Source organism: Nesoenas mayeri (genome assembly GCF_963082525.1).
Source record: "Nesoenas mayeri genome assembly, chromosome: 1".
In the NCBI taxonomy this organism is placed as follows: Eukaryota; Metazoa; Chordata; class Aves; order Columbiformes; family Columbidae; genus Nesoenas; species Nesoenas mayeri.
The window spans coordinates 211,974,320-211,995,991 of NC_137541.1; the positions used below are offsets into that span (position 1 = coordinate 211,974,320).

Consider the following 21,672-nt stretch of genomic DNA (forward strand, 5'->3'; position numbering starts at 1 on the left):
AGCCCTCGGGGGCTGACGGGAAGGAACGAGGCGGAAGGGGGTGCGGATGCCTCGGTGAGATGGCGGCGACGCTGCGGATCCAGAGCGACTGGAGTCAGGTGCTGAGGTAAGTCCGGCCCTCCAGGTGCCTTCCCCAGCCCCGGTCCCTTCTCCGCACTTAGCCCCGCTCTTTCTCTCCGCAGGAGGGACGAGGGCGAGGCCTGGCTGAGCTGCCGGAGCCCTGGTGAGCGCTGAGGGGCCTGAGGAGGCGGGAACGGGGAGGGTTCGGGGGGTCTTGTGGGCTGTGAGGGGACCCTGAAGTTTGGAGGGGGGTGTTCTGTGCTTTGGGGGTGTCCCGTGGTTGGGGCGGGCCTGTGGGTGAGGGCAGTTTTAGGATGTGAGGGTGGTTGATGGGGGTTTAATTAGTTATGAGAGTTGAGGGTGGTTGGGGGGATCTAATGGGTTGGGAGGGGGTGAAGGAGGTTGAGGGGGGGCTGTGGGTTATAAGGGGTGAGAACAATTGGGGATCACAGAATGTCAGGGGTTGAAGGGCCCTGGAAAGCTCATCCAGTGCAATCCCCCCATGGAGCAGGAACACCCAGATGAGGTTACACAGGAAGGTGTCCAGGCGGGTTGGAATGTCTGCACAGAAGGAGACTCCACAACCCCCTGGGCAGCCTGGGCCAGGCTCTGCCACCCTCACCGGGAAGAAGTTTCTCCTCATATTTAAGTGGAACCTCCTATGTTCCACTTTGTACCCATTGCCCCTTGTCCTGTCACTGGTTGTCACCAGAAGAGCCTGGCTCCATCCTCCTGACACTCACCCTTTCCATATTGATCCCCATGAATGAGTCCCCCCTCAGTGTCCTCTTGTCCAGCTCCAGAGCCCCAGCTCCCTCAGCCTTTCCTCACACGGGAGATGCTCCACTCCCTGCAGCATCTTGGTGGCTGCACTGGACTCTCTGCAGCAGTTCCCTGTCCTGCTGGAACTGAGGGGCCACAACTGGACACAAGATTCCAGGTGTGGTCTCCCCAGGGCAGAGCAGAGGGGCAGGAGAACCTCTCTGACCTACTGACCACCCCCTTCTAACCCACCCCAGGTACCATTGGCTTCCTGGCCACAAGGGCCCAGTGCTGGCTCATGCTCACCCTGCTGTCCCCAGGACCCTCAGGTCCCTTTCCCCTACACTGCTCTCCAACAGCTCATTCCCCAACTTACACTGGAACCTGGGGTTGTTCCTGCCCAGATCCAAGACTCTACACTTGCCCTTGTTCTATTTCATTGAATTTTTCCCTGCTAAACCCTGTGTGTTAGAAGAGGGTGAGGGGAGTTTGGGAGTCTAGGGATTAGAAGGGCATGAGGGGGATTAAGGCGTGTCTTGTGGGTTATGAGGAGTGAAGGCATTTGAGGATATGTGCTATGGTTTGGGAGGGTGAAGGCAGTTGGGGGATGCCCTGTTGTTTAAGGGTGGGTTGAGAGTGGTTTAGGGGTGCTGTGTGGTTTATGGGGGAGCGGGAGGGCAGTCGGAGGGGCTCAGGGGTTTAGGGGAAGGTGAGTTGACAGGAGGATCTGGTATCTGACATGAGCAGCTGCTTTTCTTGCAGGAAAACCAACCCTGTACGGCAGCCTGACCCGCCGTGGGCTCAGCACCGAGGGTGTCCCTGACATCGCTGCTTCCGAGGGCTTCGTGGTTGGGGAGGTCACCAAGGTACCAGGGCTCGGAAACCACCTTCCATGCATGAGGGGTCACGGAAATGATGCGAGGCTGGAACAGCTCTGCTGGGGGACAGGCTGAGAGAGTTGGGGTGTTCAGCTGGAGAACAGAAGCTCCAGGGAGACCTTAGTGTGGCCTTTCCAGACTTAAAAGGGGCCGAGAAGAAAGATGGGGACAGACTTTTGAGCAGGGCCTGTTGTGATAGGACAAGGGGTAATGGTTTTAAACTAAAGGAGGGAGATTCAGTTTGGACAGGAGGAATAAATTGTTGCCCTGAGGGTGGTGAGAGCCTGGCCCAGGTTGGCCAGAGAGATGGTGGATGAACCATCCCTGGAGACATCCCAGGCCAGGCTGGACGGGGCTCTGAGCACCCTGAGCTGGTGAAGATGTCCCTGCTCATGGCAAGGGGGGCACTGGGGGAGCTGGGAAGGTCCCTTCAACCCAAACTCTTCTGCGATTGCATGATAAGGAGCAATACACTTATACCAGTCAAAATAGCAGCCTAAAATTGTTGCCCAGTCCCACACATGGTGCTATCCATCTTTCCTGGGCCTCCCCACATACAGCACCCTGGAGCTGCTCTGTAGCATTCCATAGTGTGGCTGGGGCTGTATGTCATGGTTGGCCAAGCCACTGTGACCATCCTTTGCCACCCAGAGCCTGCAGCTTCAGCAGACACAGGGAAACAAGCCCAACACTGCACCTTCCAACAGTCTTCAGGGTGTGAGAGACCAGAGTAGGGCTCAGATCATAATTCTGCCTTGGCAGCCTGTGTTTCAGTCGGACTAACAGCACTTCTGAAAGACAAGAAAGGCCTTGAGGTGCTGGAGAGAGTTGAGAGAAGGGAACGGAGCTGGTGAGGGGCTGGAGCACAAGTGTGATGGGAGCGGCTGAGGGACCTGGGGGGTTCAGCTGGAGAACAGGAGCTGAGGGGAGACCTTCTGATCTCTGACCTGCCTGAAAGGAGCTTGGAGCCAGGGGGGTCGGGCTCTGCTCCCCAGGAACAAGCGCCAGGAGCAGAGGAAACGGCCTCAAGTTGCGCCAGGGGAGGTTGAGGTTGGATGTGGGAACAATTTCTTCCCCAAAGGGCTGTGGGGCATTGGAACAGGCTGCCCAGGGCAGTGCTGGAGTCACCATCCCTGGAGGGTTGGACACACGGACATGAGGTTCTCAGGATGTGGGGCAGTGCCAGGGGTGGGGGAACAGTTGGACTCAATGATCTTGAGGGTCTTTTCCAATCAAAGTGATTCTAAATATTTTTTCTCCTCTAGAAAAGCATCGTCATTTCTTGTCCTCGTGAAAATGTGTCCACAAAGTTCCTGGCCCCGTACACAACTTTTTGTGGAATTCATCAGAAAAGCGTAAGTAACCTCGCAGAGTGAGTGGGAAACAACTGAACACGACCCTGAATGTTCACAATGTGTCTCTGACTGTTGTGTGTTGGTTCTGTGGGGTGGTCTGCAGCAGGATTTTCTGTGTGAACCAGGTAATAAAACATATAATAGAAAACAGATCATGGAAATTCCATCATGCTTATGTTTACCCCACAAAAATAATATCTCAAGTTCTTTAGGGTGTTTTCTTGCAAGTGATGTGATTTCTGCTCACTTCAGGCCCATGACAGATCCCCTGTAAAGGAATGAAATGTGTGAATTAGTGTGTCAAAAAGACATATATAAGAGCACCCAGACACTGAGCTGTTCATCTCAGACTACTTCATATCTATCCCAAATTTATAGCAGCTGTTTGCTCCCATATATATATATCATGAATTTGGTTTTGCTCTTTGCTGTATTAATTTCTATTTGCAGGGCTGGGAATTGAGTGTTGCATAAATTAGTCTTGACCTGGTGGGAATTCAGAGACCAGAAAGGCCTGGCTTGTATTTAAAATAATAAATAAATGGTGTGAGCTTCTCACTTATTCCAAAGCATTCCTGCTCGTTTTGCTGAATAATCTTCTTATTGCACCCCTGTCAATCTGGGGGTGCAACAAGTGCAGCTTCTCACTGAACAGTGATACAGAAAGGCTGATTCTGACCTAAAATTTCATTTCTTTGAAGAAAAGCACGTAACTTGCCTTTGCTGGAAAGCAGCCTCTGCTTTTGATGAACACTAAACCCCATGTGGAAATGATCCAAGAAACCAGGGAGTGCGTATCCTGCAGGTACAACCGGCTGCCCTAAAGGGAGTCCCCCGAATGCTCCTGGAGGTGTTTTTGTACACTTACCTCACGATTTATTGAGTACATTGTTGTGATAAACCCAGCTGAAAATGCTACAAAGTCACTTTCTGTTGACAAAACTCAACAGTGATATAAATCAAGGTGCGCTTGGACATCTCTACAACTGTTTAAGAGGAAGCAGCGCTCTGCTGAGAGACGGAGCTTGACAATAAGGCAGCTCTGGAGACTGGGGTGAATCATTGCTCTGAGCTTTGTGCTCCTGAAGGGTCCCCAGCTGCCCTTTTGTGTGATAAACAGAACTGCAGAGCACAGCAAAATGGGAAATGCAGGTGTGTTTAGTTTGCTGTCAAACACACGTCTCCTCTGGAAAGCAGCTGAAGCCGTATCTATTAGTATGTAGATGAGTTTAAAGCTGGTGTGAGCTAAGCTCCGGTTTTCCTATTTACCTGCTGCCTCTTCTGAACACTCCTGTTTGGCCTTGCCTGTTCATGTAGCCCTCCTGAAAATCTGGGGATATCAAGGAATCATTTTGGTTGGAAAAGATGCTGAAGACTGAGTCCAACCGTTCCCCACCCCCAGCACTGCCCCGTGTCCTGAGAACCTCATGTCTGTCTGTCCAACCCTCCAGGGATGGTGACTCCAGCACTGCCCTGGGCAGCCTGTTCCAATGCCCCACAGCCCTTTGGGGAAGAAATTGTTCCCACATCCAACCTCAACCTCCCCTGGCGCAACTTGAGGCCGTTTCCTCTGGTCCTATCAATATATGTGAAAAGTCAGTGGGGCTTTTCATTCCTGCTTGAATGATCTTCACAGGATATTTTTTTCCCCCTGGGGAGCAAATTACCACAGATTGGTTTGTTATATAAAATACTTCTTATATTACTGATGCATTTATCACATTACCAATATGTAAGTAAATGTACTTAACAGCTACTGTAATGGCAAAACCATTACCTTGTGCTCTTATTTAAATTTTCTGAATTCCTATTTTAATTCCCCAAATTTTCTTTATATCAAATAGAGGATGGGTATTGATCCTACACCTTGTCAGCTTCCCCAAGTGCCGGGTCCTGCCCTGGGGTCACAGCAACCCCAGGCAGCGCTACAGGCTCGGGGAAGAGCGGCTGGAAAGTGCCCGGCGGAAAAGGAGCTGGGGGTGTTGGTGCCAGCGGCCGAACATGAGCCAGCGTGTGCCCAGGTGGCCAAGAGGCCACCAGCATCCTGGCTGGTACCAGCACTGGTGTGGCCAGCAGGCCCAGGGCAGTGACCGTCCCTGTGCTGGGACCTGGGGAGGCCAAACCGCCAATCCTGGGGGTAGTTTTGGGCCCCTCACACCAAGCAAAATCATTCTGTGATTCGAGCTACTGGAGCTTTTCAGGAGAGCAGTTTGTCCTGACTCGTGCTTTGTTGGGAGAACCAAGGGCAGAATGGTGGCAAAACGTGTCCACGCGAGCCCTGACTGATGCACATGCAGCAAGAGGATGCTGTAGGACACCCTTAACATCTGGCAACAGCTGGCAGTTGATGTGGATCTGTTATATACTTGATCTCCTTGAAGCCATTGTATGTAAGTCTCAGGCCTCTAGCTATCCTATTTTTTTTGGCAAAATCAATCTATTTGTATCTTTGGGTTTCCCTGTGAACACAGTAGAAAATCCGATTGTCTTCAGGCCAAGCATGTGCAAGAGCATCAACAAAGCCCGGTTCTGTTTGAGAAGAGTTAATTGTTCCAAAAAGTGTTTAATCTTGAAGCCTGGGATGAAGATGAGCAGCCTCACCCCTTACAGACCAGACCATGCAAATTAAGACCAAAAACCTGGTTGGAATAGCGACAGACCTGTGATATTTGTTTCTTTCTCATTTCTGTTGGGATTTTACTGCTGTAGGGTTTTTCTTTTTGTAATCCACACAGTGTATATGGGATTATTAGGAAGCTTTTGGAGGTAAAGCAACGCGACTCCAGTACCCGAATCTTGCAAGCCAACACTACATATTTATCATATATCTATTGGTTTTGCAGGTTGCAACACCAGCGTTAACCTTCGTTCTCATAAAATCTATATGATCGTGTTTTTCAGCCTGTTTAGAATCACAGAATAGTGTGTTAGTTTAATGTTGCTACAATCTCTATTGGAAATGTCGCTGTCACTTGGAAAATGTCATTATTTATTATCTGTTATTTTATTTCATGCGCATTAAAATGCATATAACGCAAACCTCAACACAAGCGCTGTCTGTGTGGACTCCTGACTTGGTTTCTTATTCTCCCTGCTTTGCTGATCTCTGAATAACAATTTCTGTGACCAATTTGGTGGTAATATCTCATAAAACTTACTGAAACATTGAGGTGAGACAGCTTGTGAAGTCCTTGCATAAGGCTATAAAATGTTAGACCGTTATCAGGCTGAAATGCTTAAGGAAACTCTTTTGGGTGTTTTCAATAAGTGTTGAGACAATAACAACGCTGGATGATGCACTTAGGAGGTCTCCCCAGTACAAAATTAGGCTCTTGAGCAAAAATACCCATATACAGTGTCATGTAAAGCTCAAATTTGATGTTTTTCCCGTCCTACAGGTTACCTGTCTTGACATTTCCAGTGGCGGAGGCCTTGGCGTCTCCACCAGCACAGACGGGACCATGAAAATCTGGCAGGCGGCGAATGGAGAAATAAGAGTAAGAACATCCAGCTTTGATGTCGTGTGTTGTTTGTGCCATTACCGGAGTCGTTCGGCTGTGATTTTGGTTGGGTTCTCCGCACCCTGTGGTCTAGGACAGGCGATAAGTTGGTTTTTTAATTGAAATTTGACATCTCGGAGGTTTTTAGTCAAATCTGTTGGAAAGTATGACTTCTCCCAAGGGAAATGATGCTCAGCAATCCGGAGAGGAGTCGCAGGGTGATGTTATTAATAAGAAAAGGTAGTTAGGAATGACAGCTGATGTGCAGAAGGTAACAAAGGAAGTTCCTGACCTGTGTGGTACAAACACTGAATTTCTTCTGCATAGAGAAGAGGTGAGGAAAGAAAGACCATGATGGATTAAGCTCAAGGCTTCTTGCCTTCCCAGTATTATATATATATATAAAATAAATATATATATAAAAATATAAAAAAATTCTATATAATTATATACATAAGGTATTAATATTTCTTGACCTGTCAGCGGCTTGTTTGGCAGAGGAAAAAGACATTTAACCTCTTATTAGAAACAAATCTAGCATCCTTTGCTATGTAATTAGCTACTCAAATGGCAGAGGGAGGCCCAAAATGTACCCGCTGCCTCTTTGCCCTCCTCAAATTCAGACGAGTCCGTTGCCGGAACGCAAGGATTTGAACTTCATCCTCTGCCCACATGGGAACGCCCAAGTTTTCCAGTGTTGTAGCTCAAATAAGTTGCTTGGCATGAAGATGATAATGACGGTACTAGCACGTAGTTCTTTGTTTTTCCAGAGACTTTTGGAAGGCCATGTGTATGATGTGAATTGTTGCAGGTTTTTCCCGTCGGGCCTCGTGGTTCTGAGCGGGGGAATGGACGCCCAGCTCAAGGTCTGGTCAGCGGAAGACGCCAGCTGCGTAGTCACATTTAAAGGTCACAAAGGAGGTACAGAATATTTACCCTTTCAAATCCTTTATCTGCCATCTCTGTAATTGTTTTTTTTTACCCAAGCACTAACATTCATTCAAATTCTGACATCTGGAGTATCTTTTCCAACTTGAATGATAGAGTGACTGTCAGCAAGTTTGCTGGTGACACCAAGCTGGGAGGAGTGGCTGACACGCCAGAGGCTGTGCTGCCATCAGAGACCGGGACAGGCTGAGAGTTGGGATGGGAGAAATGTAATGAACTAGAACAAGGGCAAGTGTAGAGTCTTGGATCTGGGCAGGAACAACCCCAGGTTCCAGTGTAAGTTGGGGAAGGAGCTGTTGGAGAGCAGTGTAGGGGAAAGGGAGCTGGGGGTCCTGGGGACAGCAGGGTGAGCATGAGCCAGCACTGGGCCCTTGTGGCCAGGAAGCCAATGGGACCTGGGGTGGGTTAGAAGGGGGTGGTCAGTAGGTCAGAGAGGTTCTCCTGCCCCTCTGCTCTGCCCTGGGGAGACCACACCTGGAATCTTGTGTCCAGTTGTGGCCCCTCAGTTCCAGCAGGACAGGGAACTGCTGCAGAGAGTCCAGCGCAGCCACCAAGATGCTGCAGGGAGTGGAGCATCTCCCGTGTGAGGAAAGGCTGAGGGAGCTGGGGCTCTGGAGCTGGACAAGAGGACACTGAGGGGGGACTCATTCATGTTTACAGATATCTAAAGGGTGAGTGTCAGGAGGATGGAGCCAGGCTCTTCTCGGTGACAGCCAATGACATGACAAGGGGCAACGCGTTCAAACTGGAACACAGAAGTTTCCACTTGAATATGAGAAGCAACTTGTTCCTGGTGAGGGTGTCAGAGCCTGACCCAGGCTGCCCAGGGGGGTTGTGGAGTCTCCTTCTGTGCAGACATTCCAACCCGCCTGGACACCTTCCTGTGTAACCTCATCTGGTGTTCCTGCTCCATGGGGGGATTGCACTGGATGAGCTTTCCAGGTCCCTTCCAGTCCCTGACATTCTGGGATTCTGTGATTCTGTGAATTAAAAGATTGGTAGTTATTCTATTAGAGGAAACTGCTTCTCTCACCGAGAAGCATTTTCTTCATTAATTAAGGTACCAAGAGTCTCCTCCTTACACCCAGATCATCCTGCTCACCTTCAATTGCTCTAGAACCTCTTGCTTTTATTTTTTCTCTTGCCTGGAAAAGCATAAAGCGGTTTATTATGGACCTGCAGAACTTGGGCAGGCAGTTATCTACCTCAGGGACATGTGCGGTTAAAAGTAAAGCACAGCGAGAGCTTCTGCAAGGATACTTCAGTGATTATTTCTTAAGAAGGGCTGCAATAAGCTCGTTCACCCTTGTACCAAAAGCAGATGTTCAACTCTTGCCTCTGCTGATGGTGTTGCTGCTAAACAGTAGATTCCTCACCCTTCTCCAGTTTAATTCATGTAAAGCTTCACCAGGCTCTGTTTTTATTTGTTTTTACATCTGGCCTGTCTTTTCACAACTGGGTCTGTCTTTTCATGGTGATTGCTTCCTAAATGATGCCAACTTGAACGCTTGGGTGATGCTGAGCAAATGCAGGTGAGCTGTGGATGTGTCTTAGATGCCCCAAACTATTCCCCGCCTTTCCCCCTCCCTTAGCAACGTACACACACAGGCTCATTTTACGTGTCTCACAGGGTGCTGGGCTTTATTAAAAAGGTTAATAAGTCCCGTGGCTGCCTGCCCAAAACTTGATTAACTTCAAAACTCATTTTGCGCTGAACATGCCATTATTCTAATGTGGGCTTTTTTGTGTGGGTTCACAGAATCACAGAATGGACTGGGTTGGAAAAGACCTCAGAGATCATCCAGTCCAACCCTTGGTCCAACTCCAGTCCATTGACTAGATCGTGGCACTAAGTGCCATGGCCAATCTCAGCTTAAAAACCTCCAGGGCCGGTGAGTCCAGCACCTCCCTGGGCAGCCATTCCAATGCCTGACCACTCTCTCTGCACAGAATTGCTTTCTCATCTCCAGCCTCAATTTCCCCTGGCAGAGTTGAAGCCCATGGCCCCTTGTCCTATTGCTGATGCCTGGGAGAAGAGCCCAATCCCCACCTGGCTAGAACTGCCCTTCAGGTAGTTCTAGAGAGTGCTGAGCTCCCCTCTAAGCCTCCTCTTCTCCAGACTAACCAAGCCCAGCTCCCTCAGCCTCTCCCCATAGGGCTTGTGTTCCAGTCCCTTCCCCAGTCTTGTTGCTCTTCTCTGGACCCGCTCCAGCACTTCAATCTCTTTCCTGAGCTGAGGGGCCCAGAACTGAACACAAGACTCCAGGTGTGGCCTCCCCAATGCAGAGCACAGGGGAAGGATCACTGCCCTTGTCCTGCTGACCACGCTGGTTTGGATCCAGGACAGGACACCACTGGCCTTCTTGGCCACCTGGGCACACTGGTGGCTCATGTTGAGCTTCCTGTCCATTAGTCCCCCAGGTCCCTTTCCGCCTGGCTGCTCTCCAGCCACTCTGTGCCCAGCCTGGAGCTGCAGGGGGTTGTTGTGGCCAAAGTGCAGCACCCGGCACTTGGCCTTGTTGAACTTCATCCCGTTGGAATCAGCCCATATTTCCAGTCTATCCAGATCCCTCTGCAGAGCCCTCCTGCCTTCAGCAGGTCCACACTCCCTCCCAACTTGGTGTCATCAGCAAACTTGCTGATGATGGTCTCAATTCCCTGATTTAAATCATCAATAAAGATGTTCAACAGGACTGGACCCAACACTGACCCCTGGGGACACCACTAGCGACCGGCCGCCAGCTGAATGCAGCCCCATTCAAAATACTTTGCCACAAATGTCCTGTAAACAACGGAGCTTTGCTTCTGAAGTTGAACTTTTCTTCACTGTGTAACTCCAGCCCAAACTGCTGCAGCGTTTGCTTGACTTGTGATTTGAACTTGTCGTGTTTAATGACCTCTTCTCTAGGGAAAGCATCAATTAAATCTTTTAACTGATTGTTTCCTTCCAAAAAAAAACCCCACTGTGTCATTTTCCAGATTTAGACCCAACATCCCACACTGAAATGAAGTATTTGGGGGATGGCAGCACCCGCAAAGTGTTGCTGTAGCTCCATAATGTGGATGCTGCTTGCCCCATAAAAACGTTGGGGGTTATCCAGAGCTGGAGTTGGTGTTTCTAAGAGTGCCGGACCAGGATATTTTCTCCTCAAGCTAAAGGTTAATTATGGAGCTTGAAACCCAGCAGCAGCTGCGATATCAGCGCCGTTTGAGCCAAGGTGGTGTTCATCTGCCTTTCCCGCTGTCTGAACGTGACCTTTGCTTTGCCGCAGGGATTTTGGACACTGCCATTGTGGATCGGGGAAGAAACGTCCTCTCCTGCTCCAGAGACGGCACCGCCCGTCTCTGGGACTGCGGAAAATCCGCCTGTCTGGGCGTCATCGCCGACTGCGGCTATCCCGTCAATGGCATTGCCGTGGGCACTGCCGACGACTCGCTGAACCTGGGCACGCCTGAAAAACCTCCTAGTAAGCATCTTGCCCTTATAATTCCCCTTCGTTCCCCTGTCCCAAACTGCTTAGGGTTGTCACCGATAATCCTTAGCACGTGGCTTGCTGCTCTGTGCCCTTGGGAAGGGGTCGCCAGAACAAAGAATTTGAATCCCAAGGAGGAATTGAGCCTTGTAAATCAATTAGTGATGAAGACAGGTCTCCCTGATTACTGGCCCGCCCTTAGTGTCTGGACTGATGTTGTTATAGGTTTAGCGGGGGTGATCCAAACTGTCAGGTTTGGTACCATCGAGATTCGTTGCGTAGCCACTGCTGGAATTAACTGTTGTCCTTTCGCCAGGTGATCGTGAGATTGGGACAGAAGGGAAGATCCTGCTGCTGGCCCGAGAGGACAAGAAGCTTCAAGGAGTGGGACTGCAGAGCAGGCAGCCGGTAAGGAGTGTGACACTGGCAGTGTCCCTGCCTGGCAGAGAGCTTGGAGATACACTCACAGAATCATTTTGGTTGGAAAAGCCCCTCAAAATCATAGAGTCCAACCATTCCTCCACCCCTGGCACTGCCCCGTGTCCTGAGAACCTCATGTCTGTCTGTCCAACCCTCCAGGGATGGTGACTCCAGCACTGCTCTGGGCATCCTGTTCCAATGCCCCACAGCCCTTTGGGGGAGATATTTTCATTGCTGAATCACTCACCCTGCAGTGTTCTCCTCCTTTGTCTATTCCTGGGAGGAAAGACCAAAACCCGGTATAGTGCAGGATGTGTTTTCTCCTTCCTACTGACCGGATTTTTATCTGGAGGTCTGAGGAGTAAGAATTGCTCACGATTTAACCCGGGTATGGGGAAGATGGTATTTAAATTTAAACAGTGGCCAGTAGATGTCATTGTGAAAGCAGGAACTGCAGGTTGCCTCATCCAGCCAAGGTGGAAAGCTGCTGTTTCATCTGGCAGTTGTCTTAAGCAGCATGTAAAGGAGACCATAGTGCGGCCTTTCCGTGCTTAAAAGGTGCCGAGAAGAAAGATGGGGACAGACTTTTGAGCAGGGCCTGTTGTGATAGGACAAGGGGTGATGGTTTGAAACTAAAGGAGGGAGATTCAGCGTAGAAATAAGAAATTGTTGGCCCTGAGGGTGGTGAGAGCCTGGCCCAGGTTGCCCAGAGAGGTGATGGATGAACCATCCCTGGAGACATCCCAGGCCAGGCTGGACGGGGCTCTGAGCAACCTGAGCTGGTGAAGATGTCCCTGCTCATGGCAGGGGTGGCACTGGGGGAGCTGGGAAGGTCCTTCATTCCACACTATTCTATGATTCCATGACCTCAGGTGGTCACCAGTCCATCTCCCTCCTCTTAGAAAAGGAAAATGGAGTTGGTAAATCTCAGGTATTGAAAATCTTATCAGGACTATCCTAGGCAGTAGCACAGGAGCTCCTGATGATTTAGGATTTCGAACTGCTTGTGGTGTTTGTGGAGAGTAAAATTTAGGGTGGAATGAATAAGCTCACTGAGGCAAAGCCCTTGAGGTGCTGGAGTGAGTTGAGAGAAGGGAACGGAGCTGGTGAGGGGCTGGAGCACAAGTGTGATGGGAGCGGCTGAGGGACCTGGGGGGTTCAGCTGGAGAACAGGAGCTGAGGGGAGACCTTCTGATCTCTGAACTGCCTGAAAGGAGCTTGGAGCCAGGGGGGTCGGGCTCTGCTCCCCAGGAACAAGCGCCAGGAGCAGAGGAAACGGCCTCAAGTTGCGCCAGGGGAGGTTGAGGTTGGATGTGGGGAACAATTTCTTCCCCAAAGGGCTGTGGGGCATTGGAACAGGCTGCCCAGGGCAGTGCTGGAGTCACCATCCCTGGAGGGTTGGACAGACGGACATGAGGTTCTCAGGGACATGGGGCAGTGCCAGGGGAGGGGAAATAGTTGGACTCAGTGGCCTTAAGGGTCTTTTCCAACCAAAATGATTCCATGATGCTGTGGCAAAGGCTGACCTGGAAAAACTCGGAGCCTCTGCATGGGTGCAGCACTGGGAGGAATCAGAGAATCATTTTGGTTGGAAGAGACCCTGGAGATCATCAAGCCCAACCATAACCTAACTCTGGCACTAGCCCATGTCCCCAAGAACATCATCTATATATGTTTTAAACACCTCCAGGGACGCCGTGCTCATTGCCAACCTGCCACACAGATCTGGTCTCTCGGCTTTGTGGGTTTCTGAAGATTAATTTGAACTCAGCAGTAGTTTCTCTGTCACTGTGTCACATCCTTTCTCCAAAGGAGACCCAGGAGCGGTCACTGATTGCGCTGTCTCTGCTGACTTGGCAAAACTCATCCTGGAGCACCATTCTGCTTGTCTTGGAGCAGGGCTGGGGGATTTTAAACCTTGCTCTGGCTTTGCACCAATGACTCACAGAACAACTCTCCTGACTTCTAAATAAATGATTGCTTCTTTCTCCTGGGTGTCCTGTGTCCTCATCCGTGCGTGTGTGACGCTTGGATTTGTTCCTGTGCTCTCAGGTGTTCCTCTTCGTCGGATCCGACGCCTTCAACTGCTGCACGTTCCTCTCGAGCACCTACATCCTCGCAGGGACTCAGGACGGGAACATCTATCAGCTGGATGTGCGCAACACCAAGTGAGTGAGGGCCTGGGGCTGTGAGTATTTAAACAACAACTAGAAACTAGATTTTTGCCTGGGAAAGAGACCCAGACTGAGGGTATTGGCAGAGAAAGCCCCTTCTAAAGGGTGGACACCGCCACAGCTGTGGCACCGTGAGCTCCTCAGCCTCTTGCAGACTTTTTTCTTCTCTTGGGGAGATGCTTTTGCTCAGATAGGTGATATAATGGGATGTTGCCTGGAAAGCGCCTCCTAAAAGACTTTATGCAGGATTTGTGCAGATTTCTTAGTTAGTGAAAAGCTTTTCAGTCTTCTGTGACCAGGGGTGCTCTTGGCATAGCTTTCCCTTGCAGATTATGGCTTTTAAATATATGTATATATATATATATATATATGAAATTATGTTCATGTACTGTGCATATTATGTTATATATTAATATCTATGTGATTATCTGCATAGACAAGGCTCTAGGGGACATGGGTTAGTGCCAGTGTTGGGTTAATGGTTGGACTCAATGATCTTGATGGTATTTTCCAACTAAAATGATTTTATATATTAATATATAGATAGATTTAGCAGAAAATTTCTTAACAGCAGTGATCACAGGATCCCAGAATGTCAGGGGTTAGAAGGGCCCTGGAAAGCTCATCCAGTGCAATCCCCCCATGGAGCAGGAACACCCAGATGAGGTTACACAGGAAGGTGTCCAGGCGGGTTGGAATGTCTGCACAGAAGGAGACTCCACAACCCCCTGGGCAGCCTGGGCCAGGCTCTGACACCCTCACCACGAACAAGTTTCTTCTCATATTCAAGTGGAAACTCCTGTGTTCCAGTTTGAACGCGTTGCCCCTTGTCCTGTCATTGGCTGTCACCGAGAAGAGCCTGGCTCCATCCTCCTGACACTCACCCTTTAGATATCTGTCAACATGAATGAGTGACCCCTCAGTGTCCTCTTGTCCAGCTCCAGAGCCCCAGCTCCCTCAGCCTTTCCTCACACGGGAGATGCTCCACTCCCTTCAGCATCTTGGTGGCTGCGCTGGACTCTCTGCAGCAGTTCCCTGTCCTGCTGGAACTCAGGGGCCACAACTGGACACAAGATTCCAGGTGTGGTCTCCCCAGGGCAGAGCAGAGGGGCAGGAGAACCTCTCTGACCTACTGACCACCCCCTTCTAACCCACCCCAGGTACTATTGGCTTCCTGGCCACAAGGGCCCAGTGCTGGCTCATGGTCACCCTGCTGTCCCCAGGACCCCCAGGTCCCTTTCCCCTACACTGCTCTCCAACAGCTCATTCCCCAACTTACACTGGAACCTGGGGTTGTTCCTGCCCAGATCAAAGACTCTACACTTGCCCTTGTTCTAGTTCATTACATTTCTCCCCACCCAACTCTCAGCCTGTCCAGGTCTCTGATGGCAGCACAGCCTCTGGCGTGTCAGCCACTCCTCCCAGCTTGGTGGTTATTCTTTCCATGTTAGCGTGTTTAAATGCTCTTTTAACTACAAACTGTAATACTCATGCCTTGTTTTTGTTTTTTTTCTAGCACTCCAATCCAGGTTGTCCACAGATCGGGGGCACCGGTGCTTTCGCTGCTCCCGTACCGAGACGGATTTGTTGCCAGCCAAGGTAACGCGAGTGCTGCGTTGTGCCAGTAGAAATTATATAATCAAAATTAAATCATCGCATCGAGGAGCTGTGCGCTCTTTGAATCTTGTAGGAGGTATATTCTGTGCTTGCTTTTTGCTTTGTGATTTCCACCTCCCCCTTGTCTGTCCATAACGGGGCGTCCAAGGTGCTTCTCAACTGTCGGAACCTTTTCCATCTCTCCAGCATCCTCACAGCCCCTTTTCCTGGGGGCTTCATACCCTGTGATCAGGTGTTTCTGATGGACTGTTTGTAATTAGGAGCATGGCTTATTTCACTAATTGGCTGATATTTGTTCTCTTGCTATCTCGTGTAGGTGATGGAACCTGCTTTGTCATTCAGCAAGACCTCGATTATGTCCTCGATCTCACCGAAGCAGACTGTGACCCTGTGTACAAGGTACGGAATATGATATGTTACCCGAAATAAAGGATGTGGGGAAAAGTGAGGCCAGATAGCAGAATTTGTCAACCCACACAATGGGTTCCTTCACATAGGTGCCTTTTCAGCTTTTTTTCTAGCTGAATAATGTTAATATATTGCATTAACAAATGTGGTATTCGCTGGCGTTATCGCCATCGTGCAGGAGCAAAACTGAAGATTTCTGTAAAGAAATGTGAATTAATAGAACAAGGGCAAGTGTAGAGTCTTGGATCTGGGCAGGAACAACCCCAGGCTCCAGTGTAAGTTGGGGAACGAGCTGTTGGAGAGCAGTGTAGGGGAAAGGGAGCTGGGGGTCCTGGGGACAGCAGGGTGACCATGAGCCAGCACTGGGCCCTTGTGGCCAGGAAGCCAATGGTACCTGGGGTGGGTTAGAAGGGGGTGGTGAGTAGGTCAGAGAGGTTCTCCTGCCCCTCTGCTCTGCCCTGGGGAGACCACACCTGGAATCTTGTGTCCAGTTGTGGCCCCTCAGTTCCAGCAGGACAGGGAACTGCTGCAGAGAGTCCAGCGCAGCCACCAAGATGCTGAAGGGAGTGGAGCATCTCCCGTGTGAGGAAAGGCTGAGGGAGCTGGGGCTCTGGAGCTGGACAAGAGGACACTGAGGGGGGACTCATTCATGGGGATCAATATGGAAAGGGTGAGTGTCAGGAGGATGGAGCCAGGCTCTTCTCGGTGACAACCAGGGACAGGACAAGGGGCAATGGGTTCAAACTGGAACACAAGAGGTTCCACTTAAATATGAGGGGAAACTTGTTGGGGTGAGGGTGTCAGAGCCTGGCCCAGGCTGCCCAGGGGGTTGTGGAGTCTCCTTCTGTGCAGACATTCCAACCCGCCTGGACACCTTCCTGTGTAACCTCATCTGGGTGTTCCTGCTCCATGGGGGGATTGCACTGGATGAGCTTTCCAGGTCCCTTCAACCCCTGACATTCTGGGATCCTGTGAACTGTGACTCCAGACCACAAATAAATATCAATATTGCGCTTAAATACTCTTTTATTCTTATTTTCCCTTTTTTCCAGGTAGCTGCTTGGGAGAAGCAGATGTACACGTGCTGCAGGGACGGGGTGGTGAGGAGATACCAACTTTCCGACCTTTAAACATTTATATCGGCCAAATAGAGAAAAGACACGTCAAAACTCCTTTTCCAAGCCTGTTTTCCTGCGTTTGAGACACATTTCTAGAAATTTCTGAGCTATATAGAAGTGATTGAGGCTGTTGTGGTTACCAGGACGTTTTTAATGACAGGTAATTTTTCCTACTGAAACACAACTATGATCTTTTTCTTTTTAATTTCGCGAGAGGTAATTTTTTTTAATTAAAACACAACTAAGATGTTTTATTAATTAGGAGAGCGGCTCTGAGAGGGTTTTGTGTTGTAACCGTGATTTTATTTTCACTGCTGAAAAACTGTTTCTAAAGGGGGAAGAAATTAAATAGTATAGATGGAAATAAAGCAGCTGCTTTGATAATAATTGCGTGGAAAAATAAATTTTCGGAGAAAACGCATTTTTTTGGGGAAAAAAAACACCATAAAAAAAACAAGATGGCGGACGTGGGGGGGGCAGAGTCCGGAAAAGCGCGGGAAGAACTACAACTCCCATGGTGCTCCGAGGGGGGGGGCAGGAAGTGCGGCTCGCACTTCCGGCGCGGTCTCCATAGCGACGCGGCGGCCGCCATGGGGCAGGATTACTACGCGGTGCTGGAGCTGCGCCGCAGCGCCACGGACGCCGACATTAAGAAGGCGTGAGGGGCTGTCGGCCGTGGGGGAGCCCCGGGGGGCCGGGGGGTGGCGTTTGGGGTGGGGCCGGGCTGCCCGTCACCTCCCCGGGGCGGCGGCCGGAGGGGCCGGGGTGAGCGGCCTGGGACACGGGGTTGGCTGCGAGCGTGGGGCGTCCCGTGTCTTTGCAGCTACCGGAGACTGGCCTTGAAGAGCCACCCTTTGAAATGCAAGGAGCCCGGGGCGCCCGAGAGGTTCAGGCAGCTGGCGGAGGCCTATGATGTGCTGAGCGACCGTGAGTGGAGAGTGTTCCGTGGGACCGTGGAATCGGCTTGGTTGGAAAAGACCTTTAAGGCCATTGAGTCCAACTGTTCCCCCACCCCATGTCCTGAGAACCTCGTGTCCGTCTGTCCAACCCTCCAGGGATGGTGACTCCAGCACTGCCCTGGGCAGCCTGTTCCAATGCCCCACAGCCCTTTGGGGAAGAAATTGTTCCCCACATCCAACCTCAACCTCCCCTGGCGCAGCTTGAGGCCGTTTCCTCTGCTCCTGGCGCTTGTTCCTGGGGAGCAGAGCCCGACCCCCCTGGCTCCAAGCTCCTTTCAGGCAGTTCAGAGATCAGAAGGTCTCCCCTCAGCTCCTGTTCTCCAGCTGAACCCCCCAGGTCCCTCAGCCGCTCCATCACATTTGTGCTCCAGCCCCTCACCAGCTCCGTTCCCTTCTCTCCACTCGCTCCAGCACCTCAAGGCCTTTCTTGGCATGAGGGGGTCCCAAAACTGCCCCCAGGATTGGCGGTTTGTCCTCCCCAGGTCCCAGCACAGGGACGGTCACTGCCCTGGGCCTGCTGGCCACACCAGTGCTGGTACCAGCCAGGATGCTGGTGGCCTCTTGGCCACCTGGGCACACGCTGGCTCATGTTCAGCCGCTGGCACCAACACCCCCAGCTCCTTTTCCGCCGGGCACTTTCCAGCCGCTCTTCCCCGAGCCTGTAGCGCTGCCTGGGGTTGCTGTGACCCCAGGGCAGGACCTGGCACTTGGCCTTGCTGAACCTCAGACAACTGGCCTCAGCCCATGGATCCAGCCGGGCCAGACCCCTCTGTATGGCCTTCCCACCCTCCAGCACATCAACACTCCACCCAACTTGGTGTCATCTCCAAACTCACTGAGGTTGCACTCAACACCTTCATCCTTGTTCCCCAAGCCATGAAGAAAGGCATCTATGACAAGTTTGGAGAGGAGGGGCTCAAAGGCGGCATTCCCGAGGAGTTCGGCGACGACAACCCCTGGACTGCCGGCTACGTGTTCCACAACAACCCCAACAAAGTCTTCAGGGAGTTCTTCGGTGGGGACAACCCCTTTGCGGGTAGGTAGGGGGTCTGGGTTGTCACCGCAGCCCCATCTGTGGCCGCTGTGATCCCAGCTCTGAGCTTTAAGCTTTATGGGGACGTTTCCCTGCCCAGCTGCTCCCAGGTCCCCCTGATGCTGCTTAGGACACCCCAGGGGAACCCCTGAGCTCTGATCTGCGTGAAGTGACCCCTCATTCTGCTTGCTGGTGCAGAGTTCTTCGCTGAGGACGGCACGGAGTTGATCGTGCCCTTCGGGGGGCTGCGAGGACGAGGAGCGATGAAGCAAGACCCCCCGATCGTGCGGGATCTCTACCTCTCTCTTGAGGATCTGTTCTACGGCTGCACCAAGAAGATTAAAATCTCCCGCAGGGTAGGGCTGAATGGAGGAGAATTTGGGACTGGGAGCCTGAGGGTTTAGGGCTGATTCTGCTCTGTGTTGTCCCTCAGGGGGGTGACAGCCCCCAGGAGAAGGACTCGGGGGTACTGGGGGTGCAGGATTGGCCATGAGCCGGCAACGTGCGCTTGCAGCCCAGAAATCCACCCGTGTCCTGGGCTGCATCCCCAGCAGCGTGAGCAGCAGGTGCAGGGAGGGAGTTCTGCCCCTCTGCTCCGCTCTGGTGAGACCCCCCTGCAGTGCTAGTCCAGCTCTGGGTCCTCAGCACAGGACACACATGGACCTGCTGGAGAGGGGCCGGAGGAGCCACAGGGATGATCTCCCCAGGTGATGAATGAAGACGATCAAACGAGCACCATCAGAGACAAGATCCTGACGATCGACGTGCGGCCGGGGTGGAAACAGGGCACCAGGATCACCTTCGAGAAGGAAGGAGACCAGGTAACGGCCGCGACGAGAAGCGCTGGGTGCACATCTGCAAAACCATCGAAGCACAGAGCAGTTTGGGTTGACGGGACCTCCAAAGCTCATCCAGCACCGCCCCCGCTGTGAGCAGGGACGTTCTTGGCAGCTTTGTCATTTGGGTGGCTGTGGGTTGGTGACGATTCAGCGCTGCTGTGCGCTGGGTCGCCCTTCCTGCCTCCATTTGCCTTCAGACCGATCAAAATTCACAATTCCAAAAGGTGGTTTTCTGCCTGTCTTCACCTTTCCAAACCTCAGGCTTATATTTCTTAATAGGACTCTTATTGAACACCATATTTTTATTAAAGGAATAAATTATTTTCCCCTCACTCCAGCCAGCAACCTTGTGTGTCACCTTTGTGTGAAATCGCTTGTGCTCCCCCAAACCATTTCCCGGTCTGTTCACTTCTCTTTCCTCCATTTTTAGGGTCCAAACATCATTCCGGCCGACATCACCTTCATTGTCCAAGAGAAACTCCACCCGAGGTTTAAAAGAACCGACGACAACCTCATTTTTGTTGCCACCGTCCCGCTGGGAAAGGTAAAAGCGGGGACGGAGCCACCGCCGCGTGTGTTTGTCGCCGGGGGGTTGCTGACGCGGCTCCGCGTCGCGCTGCGCGTCTCGCAGGCGCTGACGGGCTGCGCGGTGCCCGTGAAGACGCTGGACGGGCGGTTGCTGAACATCCCCGTCAACGACATCGTGGAGTAAGTGCCGTGGGGCCGATTCCTCGTGGGTTGGGCGGGATTTTCGTGGCCGGGTGGGACACACGAGCAAGACAAGGGGCTGGGACAGCGGCCGTGGGGACGTGCGGCTGGGGGAGAGGAATGGCTGCCGGTTGGAGCTGGTGCGAAAAACACGCGTGGGGCTCCGCACGTGGACGCGTCGGGGCTGGGAGCTGCGTTTCCTACATCAGGATCCTCCCGCCGCTCCTCTCAGCCCCTTTTCGTTGCTCTTCAGCCCCAAATACTGTAAAGTGGTGCCAGGGGAGGGGATGCCGCTGCTGCACGACCCCCGGCGCAAGGGCGACCTCCTCATCTATTTCGACATCTGCTTTCCCAAGAAGCTCACGCCTGACCAGAAAACGCTCTTGAGAAGCGCCCTCCTGTCCTAAGGGACGAGGACAACCCGCCTCTTCTCCCACCAATAAAGCTCCGCAGCCACCGCTGCGCCTGGGTGGAGGTTGTTCCAAGTACCGCAGACCCTAAAACCACAGGAGCACCCTCAAACGCAACACCCTGGACTCTGTTTTTCACGGATCCACTTTGTGTTCCAGACTTTTCTCTGTAGCTGCTCCCCCAGGGAGGGGGATGGAGGATTTTGGGAACAGCAATGGTTTGGGGGTGACTGCGCACTGAAAGACCCAAAGCGTGGAAGAAATGAGCGCAGGAGCGGGTGAGGTTCAGGTTGGATGTGGGGACCAATTTCTTCCCCAAAGGGCTGTGGCGCATTGGCGCATTGGAACAGGCTGCCCAGGGCAGTGCTGGAGTCACCATCCTTGGATATTAAGATATTCTTAGATATTAGGAAAACATTTCTGCCTTTTCTGGCAGAATGACCCAAAACCCCCCAAAAAAAGGCGCAGGAGCCCCAAGCGCTGCTGCGATCAGACCCCATAGGGGCGGTTTATTTGTAACATCGGTGAGGAATAACAGGGATCGCTGCATCCCCTGCCCTTCGACTCGCTCTCCCTGCCCACGCCGCTCGCCTTGTTCCCACCGGGACGCAACGCTCGGCCCGGCCGGAAAACCTGGAACCATTTCTCCTTCCTTCATAAACTTCTCTCTGGAAAGCTCCGTTCTCCCGCGTTTCTCCACGAACATCGTCATTTCTCCGTCTGTCTGTCTTGCCGGCCCCTCTTCGGGCGTTCCCCATCGGGCTGGGGGTTGTGGCGTCACTGGTCCCTCGCCGCTTCGGCAATTAATATAATTTACTCTCGTGTCTCGTCAACGCTGACGAGAGGGGCGGGGGGTCAGGACTGCGCCGGCCGGGCCAGTGTCACCGCGCGCTGCAGCTGCTCGTAGGAGGTGAACATCACAATGTTCCAGGAGCCGAGGCGCAGGAAGGAGGGGACGAACCTGCGCCGGGAAAGGCGATGGGGACGTCAAGGGGATGTCCCTGCGGTCC

General features: G+C 52.0%; 3 protein-coding genes across 7 annotated transcripts in view; 2 read left to right on the forward strand and 1 right to left on the reverse strand.

The window, feature by feature from the left end:
• Positions 1-22: 22 nt before the first annotated feature.
• PAAF1 (proteasomal ATPase associated factor 1) lies at positions 23-17,621 on the forward strand. 2 transcript variants are annotated; one of them, XR_013922285.1, is made up of 13 exons: positions 23-106; positions 183-223; positions 1,585-1,688; positions 2,966-3,055; positions 6,454-6,552; positions 7,326-7,476; positions 10,776-10,970; positions 11,293-11,384; positions 13,449-13,564; positions 15,087-15,169; positions 15,504-15,586; positions 16,648-16,873; positions 17,537-17,621. XR_013922285.1 is itself a non-coding variant. In XM_080346921.1 (12 exons), exons 1-12 carry the CDS (start codon positions 60-62, stop codon positions 16,723-16,725), a joined length of 1,179 nt encoding a protein of 392 aa, XP_080203047.1. In that variant the 5' UTR covers positions 23-59; the 3' UTR covers positions 16,726-17,080. The 2 variants fall into 2 exon arrangements, 1 of the variants encoding a protein (XP_080203047.1); XM_080346921.1 differs by lacking the exon at positions 17,537-17,621 and having other exon boundaries at positions 16,648-17,080.
• Positions 17,304-21,498, forward strand: DNAJB13 (DnaJ heat shock protein family (Hsp40) member B13; the record flags this gene model as incomplete). Of its 3 annotated transcripts, none has more annotated exons than XM_080346935.1 (8): positions 17,304-17,371; positions 17,537-17,640; positions 18,547-18,708; positions 18,904-19,061; positions 19,413-19,526; positions 19,975-20,088; positions 20,176-20,252; positions 20,485-21,498. In XM_080346935.1, the coding sequence occupies 8 exons, from the start codon at positions 17,304-17,306 to the stop codon at positions 20,657-20,659; spliced, it is 972 nt and encodes a 323-aa protein (XP_080203061.1). In that variant the 3' UTR covers positions 20,660-21,498. The 3 variants fall into 3 exon arrangements, with proteins under 3 accessions (XP_080203061.1, XP_080203062.1, XP_080203060.1); XM_080346936.1 differs by having other exon boundaries at positions 20,506-21,498; XM_080346934.1 differs by having other exon boundaries at positions 19,975-20,252; positions 20,506-21,498.
• LOC308041879 (putative mitochondrial transporter UCP3) overlaps positions 21,489-21,672 on the reverse strand; it is a 54,550-nt gene continuing 54,366 nt past the window's right edge. For both annotated transcript variants that reach the window (XM_080346851.1, XM_080346850.1), the window contains exon 8: positions 21,489-21,623. In XM_080346851.1, the coding sequence (XP_080202977.1) occupies positions 21,518-21,623 (106 nt within the window). In that variant the 3' untranslated portion in view covers positions 21,489-21,517. The remainder of the gene's footprint in view (positions 21,624-21,672) is intronic.